The 11,676-nt window shown below is 35.5% G+C and overlaps 1 protein-coding gene across 1 annotated transcript; it reads left to right on the forward strand.

Annotated features, from left to right (window-relative positions):
* The first annotated feature begins 6,562 nt into the window (after positions 1–6,562).
* LOC110873735 (geraniol 8-hydroxylase) lies at positions 6,563–10,903 on the forward strand. The gene is made up of 2 exons (XM_022122735.2): positions 6,563–7,471; positions 10,127–10,903. The coding sequence occupies exons 1-2, from the start codon at positions 6,563–6,565 to the stop codon at positions 10,745–10,747; spliced, it is 1,530 nt and encodes a 509-aa protein (XP_021978427.1). The 3' UTR covers positions 10,748–10,903.
* Positions 10,904–11,676: the final 773 nt, after the last annotated feature.

Consider the following 11,676-nt stretch of genomic DNA (forward strand, 5'->3'; position numbering starts at 1 on the left):
CTCATGGTCAAAGGAGCAATTATTGGACCATGAGAAACAACAGAATCCGTAGGGGTTGCGGAGACAACTACTACGGATGTGGTATTTCCTGCTATGATATCTTCGAAAGTCGGAATAGAAGAAGCCATAGCTTGTTACACGAGGCAATTTGGAGATTTTGAGCTTAGTGAATTCGAGAGGATGGCGCCACTGAAGACTTAATTACCAGTTTGTCCGAGCTGATCATAAATAGAGTCTCAGAAGTCTTTGCTGCAACCTGAAAGATCACAACAAGGAAAAGAAACACACCTTTAGCCTCATCACAGGGAGGGGGGCCTCTCTGTGATTAAGCTCGGACGTGAGAATAAGTATCAGAGTATGTGGAGTAGGTCAGTGAGAAAGAAGGAGAGTTAGAGAAAGAAAGTAGTGATTAGCCCTTTTTGGAGCTTTAAGTGGGGTATTTATACCTTTTGGGTATGCTGATGTGGCGGGGTAGTTATGGTCGAACCTGTCATTGTCAGCTAGTTAGAGTTGTGGCCCTAGGTTAGTTAGGGATGATCCTTTATGCCGATCGTACCTACTAGGCCGTTCGGTTCGATCTAGTGGCGTCCTGCCTTCGGTGACTAGCGTTCGGACCTTGACGGATGATGGCCAGTTCGAGGTAGATGATGCTCGGTCCGGTGCTTTGCACGTAACCTCATCAGTGATCAAATAAGCATGTATGAGTTCTCGAACGAGGACCAGGTTCATAGAGGTCGTATAAGGAAAGCTAATCACGCGTGAAAAGAGTTGGAAAGTTTTGCTGGCATGAAGTTGGGTTTTCGAGCGGCAAAGTTTTAAATCTCGTTTATTTATATTTTATATGTTGATTATTATTATTATTATTATTATTATTATTATTATTATTATTATTATTATTATTATTATTATTATTATTATTATAACTTTTGAGTATATTTGATTTTTCTCTTATAACTTTTAACATACGCTATTTAATAAAATTTCAAGTACACCCTTGCAATGTGCTTACTTTAAATTGTTGTACTCTTTCTTTTTCTTATGTATAAAGTGACACCCACTATCTTATTTTGTCACTCAAATCTATAGTTTTTTGAAGATGTTAGTATGACATGTTTATATTTTCAAATCGAATGGATCAAACATGAATGATTTTTTTTTCTTGTAGTGTACAAGTGACCGAAGTACAAACACACGTAACCAAAACTGCCTTCAAATTTAGTTTTTTTTATTTTTTTTTGCATAGAGTGACGTCATCCCTGAACATAACGCCGCAACGCGCGGATTAACATCAACTCGTATAATACAATTATCAAACTTGGAGAACAGTGCTATAAGCTTTGTTATACTTTTACTTATCAACTTTCAACATTGATACTTACAACCCTTTAAATTTCTAAAAACTTTGTAATTGAGTTTTAAGCCAATCTACATTTCGACGGAAATTTCCCTAAAAATGAGCGGGGTCAAATATAATATGTTCTTATTCTTATTATTGTGTACATTTTCAGTTGGTCCACATTTTACGGTAAATTTTTTTTTATTTTTTTCAAAAATAAGTCGAGTCATATATAATACATATTTGTACTTATTTTTATGTATATTTTCTAGTATTAGTTAATACCATCTATTAAATTAAAAGTCATAAACTTTTTTTAAACGTTGCGGCAACGCACAAGGCAATTTTCTAGTATTAGTTAATACCATCTATTAAATTATGTTTACTTCGTTTGCACCCTAACAATTAGACTCGTTTCGCTGGGATCTAGTGCTATGCAGTTTACTAGACTCCATTATAGACTATTTAGCAGGTTTTGTCAAAGAAAGCTAGGATCTAGTGCTATTCAGTTTACTAGACTCTATTATGGACTATTTAGCAGGTTTTGTCAAAGAAAAATTGTGAACGCTATTTTTTTTTTTTTTGACTTTGGGGGTGTTAAGAACGTGATATAAAAAAACATGTTTATTAAATATTACCTAGATTTAATACCTGTGCGCGTTGCGGCACGGTACATCGCAAGCAAACATCGAATGAATTAGTCCAAGGGTTATGTGATACGTTAACCATATGAAAACATGCGTTTTAACATATTTAATTGAACTCAGTGTAACTTATAGAAGCATTGCGATTAGATCAAAGCTTAAAGTAAATCAAATTTATACTGTACAATCATAACCCATTATATGTGACCCGAGTCTTACATAGAAAATGTAACGGATATAACGCAAAAGCTGACCTGTATAATCAAAAAAGATTATTTAGAGCTTTTAAAAAACGGGGAAAAAAGAAACCACAATTTTACCCAACTCGGTTCGAAACAAAATTTACAAAACATCACCTAACTTGTTTCCCAAAAAAGTGTACGTCTAAACATACACCAACTCAAATTTATACGGAAACGTACATAAAAATATGAACGTAAATTTTTTTTAAATGAAAATGTATTATATTTGACCTCACTCGTTTCTAGCAAATCGAATTTATACCGACACGTTCATAAAAATATGCACGTGAAAAATATAGTTTTTCTTAAGTAAAAGAGGTATAACAGTAATTAATAGGTTAAATATGTTCGTAAAATTGTGCCAAGTAGCACAAATGTTAAACCACCGCCAGCCACCACCAAGGGATATTCCTGTCATTTATGTATATTATTGTTAATGCTTATATCTAGAGGTGTGTCTGTTCTTCTGGCTCCAATCTATTGGAAGCCATGTTATGTATATATAATTGTGTATTGATTTTATTGGTCGTTAGCTCAAAGCTTTCTCACAATAGTTTTGATAAAGGGTACAATGAAAATTTAAGAGGTGTAACTTTGACAAACTCCATATATAACATTAACTAGTGGATATTTCCGCACGTTGCATCGGATATTCGGTCGGTATCAGTTCGGTTCATTATAGTATATATATGATACCGGCACTCGATAATCGAAAGACATATGTCCAGGAAGATATTAACACTTGCTTTATGTCAACAAAATAAGCAGAAAAAAAAAACAAATGGCGATACCGGTACCTATGTTATATGCATACGGTTCCTTACGGTAGATAACAAAAAAACTGATTATATTTGACAAATAAAACTTTGATCGAAACATCGATAAGAGTAAGAACGTCGCACCGGTAAATTTGAAGTTTTACAAAGCATTATATCATATTATTAATATAACTAAAATGCTAAACGACGTTACTTTATATAAAAATACTAAGGCATAAGAGTTGAGACAACTTTGATGACATAATGTTGTTTTGCTCACTTGTACATTGCTAGTCACAACTCAGTTTTGAGTAAAATTTATATCAAGATGCAGATAAAATAAGTATGTTATAATGCCATATTCGAAATTTTACCAAACATCATGCTTTAAAAGCTATAAAAGAAAAATAAAATATGTTTAAAATAATATAATAGTAAAATAAATAAAATAACATGAAATTTTGTTACTATTCATGGCCCATGAAATTTAATATATAGATAATGCTAACTATGCAAAATAATTATGAGATATCATGTTAAAAAGTCACGTCTTATTTTACATAAGAAACGCACTAATAAGGGTCCCGGGGCGGTCCGTTATACCACCACCATCACGAGTTATAGCAAGTGATACACCACCGCCACTCCTTCTCATCACTCATGGATTTAAGCACGCGTGGCCACCATCACGCGTGATTGTTTGAGGGAAATCGTTGGGTGTGGTGAGTGATGGGCATTTCCACTAAAATTCATCACTAGTGATGAAATAAAGATCGATGATGTGGGGGAACTTGATTGGATGTTGTGAGTGATGAGTGGGTGGTGAGTGATGGGCGCCCCTACCCCGTTACCGAATGTAACAACTTACAGTTCAATTAAATTATCATAATTTTCAAATACTAACTTGGTTCCCATTTATTGGAATATTCGATTTTCATATGAAAAATAATTAGGGGGGTAGGGGCGCCCATCACTCATCACTCATCACTCACTCATAACTTCCAATCAAATTCCGCTGTGTCATCAAGCATTATTTCATTCCTAGTGATGGATTTTAGTGAAAATGCCCATCACTTGTGATGAAATTCCATCACTCACAACCTTTTTTTTTGTTTTTAAAATAAATTAACAATAAAGAAATAAAATTATAAATTATAAATTTCATTTAAATTAAAAACAATATTTCTAGAAATATTTTGGACTACAATAAAAATAAAAACATACATAAAGAAAATCCACTCCTTGTCCGAATCAGGAAATTCCAACCTGAAGAACCTGCAAGTTCAATTAAATCGTATCTCAACCGAAAGTGAATTTCTTCATCACGCAAGTCTTGTTGGATATTTTCAGGAACGGGAACTTGTGTAGGAGGATCCGACACCCAATCTAGAGATATTGCACGCCAGTCTTCTTTGATTAGCATATTGTGTAATATGATACATGCATATACTATGCTATGTATTGATTTCTTATTCATCACACGAATCGGTCGGTTTAGTATGCCCCATCTACCCTTTAAAACACCAAAAGCCCTCTCAACATCTTTTCTTGCCGATTCTTGCAACCTTTTGAATGCCTTTTCTTTAGCCTCGATAAGAAATGAAGGAGCTTTCAGAAAAACAGACCATGATGGGTGTTATGGGTGGTTTTCTGCTCATATATCCTGACTAATATTCTGACTATGTTTCTTTTGTTGTGACCAGGATACCGGATCAGGATATTGGTAACATCCTGATATGATATCCCGGTGGTAACTAATTAATTCACGTGTAGGTAAACGAGGCAAGTCTATAACGTTCAAGTGGACTTCTTCTCCATGAGACTCGGGCAAATCTGTTGAATTATGGACGTTGAAGCCGGAAGACGTGGACTACAACGTTCACAAAGGGAATATTCCATATATCCCGGATTTATAGGATAGTTAGTTAGTTTCATTTTACTATAAATAGGAGTGATCGGATCAGATAAGAACACAACCGATCTCTCGAACTCTCTTTCTCTCTAGCTGCAAACACTCACAACACACTTACACTTGTATTCGAATTGCATTGTAACACTTAGTCGATCCAAATCATATCCTGCACTGTATCCTGACATTTGAAGTAATAAGAAGAACAAGGCAGCTGCGATTGTCAGCTCCCGAGGTTTTGTGCCGGCGATCTAGATTGATCAAGGGCTTTCCTTGTACATCCCGTGTCATCCTTTACATTTTTGCTCATTGTTTGATTGTAGATACAGCTCAATATCCTGAGTCGTATCCAGATAACTGTTTTTGCAAACAATTAAGTTAGCATATTTTCAACACACATTCTTAGCACACTACCTCACTTAACTAATTTGATCACTTAATTGCTTCGGTAATTTTTGACCAAAACAATGGGTAGATACCATCCACAAGAAGAAAGGCTCGTATGTAATATCTTCCGTTAACATGGAATGGACAGAAGGTTGTGGTACCATCCGTTACGGTTTGAAACAATGGCGACGTGTGCAAAACATTTATGTCGTTGTTTGAACCTGGAACACCAAAATATGAATGCCAAAACCATAAATCATTCGATGTCACCACTTCAAGTATGGTGGTTGGTCTTTTGTCGTCACCCCTAACATACGCCCCTCGCAACTCACTTGGACAATTTCTCCATTCGATATGTGTACAATCGATGCTACCGAGCATCCCTGGAAAATGCCATCTAGCCTCATGTGCGGCGTAAATACGTGAGATCTCGTGTCTCGTTGGTTTATGTAAAAATTCTTTACCATACAATCTAATGACCACGTTACAAAAAATTGCAAACACTCACGTGAAGTTCTGTCAGACATAGCTAAGTATTCATCAAATTGATCGGGAGGGTTACCTGTCGCTAGTTGGCGAATGGCGGATGTGCATTTTTGTATCGGCGTGAAACTTCATTTGCCCCTCCCGTCCTAACTTTCTTGAAACCATTCTTCGTTTGCTTCAATGTCTCCAACAATCTTTAAAAATAATTCTTTTGGTAAACGAAACCAATCTCTAAACGTTTCGGCATTGTAGACCGGATTCTCCACAAAATAATCGTTCATTAACACTTCGTTGGCATGTATACGATCACGATCCACCATTTTCTTCTTTGGGCAGCGCGAACTTGCTTCAAGTTCGTTATACACCGACTCGAAAAATTCAACCATCTCATTGTCGGTAGACGATTGGCTATCGCTATCACTGTCCATCGGAAACGTCGAAGTCGTAGGAAAATCCATTTGTGAAATATGTAGAATATGTGTGTATATGTTTGTGTTTTGGTTTGGGTGAAATATATAGATTGTTTAAGGTTTTTTTTAGTTAAGCAACGGTCAAAAACAACGGTCAACACAAACAAACAGTCGAAATTTGAAAGTTTAACGCGTCAAAAGTTGCACGCGTTGTAATATTGACGCGTGATAATATGGGGTGGCAGTGGTGTTTTTTTTTTCACGCGTCATCGGGGCCAAACACAGGGCGCCCCGACCCCCTTAGCATGCATGAACCTATTGACCCAGGCAGTTGGCTATAAATGTACCGTGCATTTACATTATTGTAATAACCTTCAATCACTTACAAAAATGGCCCAACTAACAGTGTTACTTGTCACCATTTCTGTACTGATCTTGTTAATTTTATGGTACAAGTTCAAACTTTCAAAGTCATCAAATAGTGCACCATCATTGCCACCAGGTCCCAGTTCATTGCCAATTGTTGGGTACCTCCCGTTTCTTCGTCATACAGACTTGCACACACAGTTCACCAACATGGCTCACACCTATGGCCCCATCTTCATGTTTAAGTTGGGAAGCAAGCTTCATGTTGTAATAAATACTCCAGAGTTAGCAAAGGTGGTGGTGCGTGACCAAGATGAGGCCTTTTGTCACCGTGACCAGACGATAGCAGCCTTAGAAATGTCTTATGGAGGCCAAGATATAATAGTTTCCAACAACAATGACAATTGGCGTAAGCTTCAAAAGATATTTGTTCATAAGATACTAAGCAAAACGAGTCTTGAAGCAAGTCGTTCTCTTCGAAGGGACGAAGTTAGAAAAACAATCAAAAATATTTTTGGAAAAATTGGTACCACGGTTAATATTCGAGATATTGCTTTCTCTACACAGACGAACCTCCTAACAAGAATGATCTGGGAAAACATATCAGATAAGGGGGAGAAAAATGACAATCTTGCGGCTGACCTAGATATAGCGGCTTCAAACATTGTTCGAATATTTGGACTAGTGAATTTGTCTGATGTGTTCCCGAGTCTTGCATGGTTTGATCTACAAGGGATCGAGCGGGACATGAAGAAGCAACGTAACAAGTTGGATCAAATTTTCACTAGCATAATTAAAGATCGAATCGAATCCAACTCAAAAGAGTCACAAGATGGAGAGCAGCAGTGTGAAGGAAAGAAAGATTTTTTACAAATCTTATTAAGTCATATGGACCAAAAAGATACAACATCGCTTAACATGACTCAAATAAAGGTACTTCTACTGGTAAAATTTATTCTTGGTAACTAATTAAATCAACTAAAGCACCAACAAATAGTCTAGTTTCCGTGCACAAGAGGTTAAACTTATTTTCAAAAACCAAGTTCTTGCAGTCTAGCGGTATTAAGGAGTGTAGCAAAGGTGTTTCTCCACAACTAGCTAAGGGTTACCCATGGTGGACATTGATGTAGATTTAAAAGTAGGTTCAGTACGAGTTACCCATTATAATGAAAAAACTTATTTTCAAAAAATCTATAATATTTACAAGGGTTGTAAATGAGCCCAGTAGCTCGTAATCTACTCGAGATTGGCTCACTAAAAGCCAGAATTGAGTCGAGCTTAAACAAGCTCAAGCCAAAAAAATAAGCTTGTTTAGTAAATGTCTTGAGCCCGGCCCCGAGTTCACTTGTCAAGCTCCAGTCAGCTCGTGAGTATAAACGAGCCTACTATATATATATATATATATATATATATATATATATATATATATATATATATATATATATATATATGTATATATATATATATATAGGAACAAGATCAGGAGAGAACGTCTCAAAATGTGAGAACGGTGAGAACGATTCTCGGCAACAAGATCTTAGTGGTTTGTATCTGAGATTGATGCGGTGGCCTTTTTGTAAATAATAGGGGCCTTGGAACTACTAGGAGGGGTAAAATAGGAAGATATAAACAAAGGTTCATATACTAATCACATGACATTTTCCCCTATCATATTTAAACGACAATAACTTTTTTATACGTGATTATTTTTCGAAAAAAATTACACCATAAAACTCAGCGTTTTTTTATCTTTCCAACGAGTATACTATTGATATACTTTTCGAAAAAAAAATTAACTGAGTTTTATGGAGTTTTTCTAAACCGGGTGTTTTATGGCGTTTTAAACTATGTATTTTGATGGCGTTTTTCTGAACTAGGTGTTTTTATGGCGTTTTGACTAGGTATTTTCATGGCGTTTTTCTGAACCTAGTGTTTTATGGCGTTTTCAACTGAGTTTTTTCATGGCGTTTTTCTGAACTAGGTGTTTTATGGCGTTTTTAACTGTGTATTTTCATGGCGTTTTTCTGAACTCGGTGTTTTTATGGGGTTTTATTTGAACACCCAGTTCATGTGAGTGTGTTTTTTGACAATATTACCCCTTAGTGTAATTTAGCATCAATGCCACATGTCACCACAAAAATCGTTCTCACCGTTCTCACGCTTTTCATCGTTCTCTCTAAATATATATATATATATATATATATATATATATATATATATATATATATATATATATAGGGTAAATTTCATGCGAGAACCACCTTATTGCGAGAACCGCGAGAACCAATGTGAACACAACCTAAAATAGCTAAAAAAAACCTAACCCCCACCCCCAAAAACCTAAACCCCCCCACCCCCCCCCCCCCCCCCAAAAAAAAACCTAACCCCCCCCCAAACCCCCAAACCCCCAAAACCTAACCCCCCCCCCCCCCCTCAAGCTAAATGCTAAAAACTAAAACCCTCAAAAAACCTAAAAAAAACCTAACCCCCCCCCCCCCCCCAAGCTAAAATCCTAAAAACTAAACCCCCAAAAAATCTAAAAAAAAAAATCTAAAAATTTTTTTTTATTTTTTTACTATTTTTTATGTTCAAATCGCTACTTTTAGTAGCCAAAAAAATGTTTTTTTATAAAAAAAAAAATTTAAAAAAAATTTTTTTTGGATACTAAAAGTAGCGATTTTTATATAAAAAATAGTAAAAAAATAAAAAAAAAATTTTTGGGTGTTTTTTAGATTTTTTTAGGTATTACTGTTTGTGTTCACACTGGTTCTCGCAGTTCTCGCAATAAAGGGTGGTTCCTAACGGATCTTTGTCCTATATATATATATATATATATATATATATATATATAAGTTGGGGGCTGCTAGAATGAGAACCACCTCGAGTTGTAAGAACCGCGAGAACTACTTGATCCGGGGCGAGGTGGACCAATTTTTTTTTTCAAAAACGTAGATGCATGTATTATAAACACATTCGTAAAAAAAATTATAAAAAAAATGTCGTGCGTGTAGTTTTTTACACCACAAGTTTGTGGTTTATGAGTTCCGTAAATTTACGTAACTCGTAAACCACAAACTTGTGCTGTAAAAAACTACACGCACGACATTTTTTTAAAAATTTTTTTGATGAATGTATTTATAATACATGCATCTACGTTTTTGAAAAAAAAAATTTGGTCCACCTCGCCCCGTACGGTGTGGTTCTCACGGTTCTTACAACTCGAGGTGGTTCTCATTCTAGCGGTTCCCTATATAAGTTTTAGTTAACGTATTAAATGTTTATTTATATAACATTTATTAATTTAAAAATAATCTTGATAATAATAACTAAATGATATATATTATGTTGTATATGAAAATTACAATATAAATATTTATAAAAAAATACTATAAATGTATATATATTAATTAATAAAGAATAAATGATTTTAGCATAGCTTGAGCTTAAAAAAATACTCACGAGCCCAAACTTTAGATACAGAACTCGAATAGAGGCTCAGTTCGGCTCGGCTCGTTTACCTTCCTACATATAGACACTATATGCAGCATCTTGAGTCATATTACTAATTATTGAAGTGTACTATGCTAGGACATTATGATTGCTGGAACAGAAACAACTGCAACAACCATAGAATGGGCCATTGCAAGTATTATGCATAATCACAACGTAATGAAAATACTTCAAGAAGAATTAGCAGAAATTGTGGGACTTAACAACGTTGTTGAAGAATTTCATCTCCCAAAACTAATATACCTATATGCAACGATTAAGGAAACATTACGCATGTATCCTATTCTTCCTTTCCTAATTCCCCGATCACCAAGAAAGGAATGCATGGTAGGTGGATACAAAATCCCAAAAGGTAGTACAATATTTCTAAATGTTTGGTCAATCCATCGGGATCCTCAATACTGGGACAATCCCTTGGAATTCAATCCCGAGAGGTTCTTCAAGAGCAAATGTGATACCAATGGAAATGATATGAAGTTTTTCCCATTTGGATCAGGGAGAAGAATGTGTGCGGGTATTTCATTGGCTGAGAAAATGCTCATGTTTATCTTGGCTTCGCTCTTGCATTCGTTTGACTGGAACTTGCCCAAAGGTGAAGACCATGACCTTACGGAAAAATTTGGCATTACACTAAAGAAAAGAAAACCACTTGTTGCTATACCATTCCAAAGGTTGCCAGATGTGCGCCTATACATGTAATCTTGTAGGACTTGTTTACATGGTTCAGGTCAACATTAATGGTTGTGGCTGAGTTATGTCATATATGTTAGGTTCATCGACACTTTATGGATTTCTAGTATGTGCGACCTTTTCCGATGTATGATCATGAATAAGGACACTTATATGTTCAACTAACAATAACGCTTTAATTTTTTTTGAATGTTGATTTATGATAAATAATTTGAAAGGACATGTAAAAGATATACTCGGTGATTTGTAAACTAAAATTACTATAGAATATACACATAGCCTTGTCCTTTCCCCTTCTTACAACTACTTTTAGAATTTGATGGTAAAATCATCCCAAGCAGAATTAAAGCGTTGCTATTAATGGAATATATTATAAGAATATTATTTATGTATTTTATGATATAGTTTGTAATCAATTGCAATTATCTCTTCCCATAATATTGGGATTGTATTGTGTATTTATATTGATTATCAATGAGAAGGAAAGGCAAACATTGATCCATAATCTTCTACATGGTATCAAGAGCTTTCAACCTCTAACCCTAAATCTCTCCTGCCGTCACCTTCTCAACCCTCTCCCAATTTTTTTTTGTTCGATCGTACCTTCTTATTTCATCTCTGGCCATGTCTTCTAACACCCTACACCCGGCTGTCACCGTTACCAAAATTAAAAACTTCATACCCCTTGTCCTTGATAGTCAAACCGAACACTACAATACCTGGGCAGAACTTTTCAAAATCCATTGTAAGGTATACAAAGTGTACGATCATCTTTAACCTCGTGCCACTAGGACCTCCTCTTCCACCGAAAAAGATAAGGAACCGACCAAATCATCCCACCTTGAGTCATGGGATCGCGTAGACTCCATTGTACTCCAATGGATCTACGGTACCATATCTCAAGACCTCATAGACACCATCTGTGACAACTCGAGTTT

This window comes from Helianthus annuus, chromosome 8 (assembly GCF_002127325.2).
Source record: "Helianthus annuus cultivar XRQ/B chromosome 8, HanXRQr2.0-SUNRISE, whole genome shotgun sequence".
In the NCBI taxonomy this organism is placed as follows: domain Eukaryota; kingdom Viridiplantae; phylum Streptophyta; class Magnoliopsida; order Asterales; family Asteraceae; genus Helianthus; species Helianthus annuus.

What these genes read in the sequence shown, in the direction of transcription:
- LOC110873735 (XM_022122735.2), top strand. Translation starts at nt 6,563, where the DNA reads ATGGCCCAACTAACAGTGTTACTTGTCACCATTTCTGTACTGATCTTG. An exon ending in TTAACATGACTCAAATAAAG is followed by an intron (nt 7,472 to 10,126) that starts GTACTTCTACTG and finishes GTACTATGCTAG; the next exon opens with GACATTATGATTGCTGGAAC.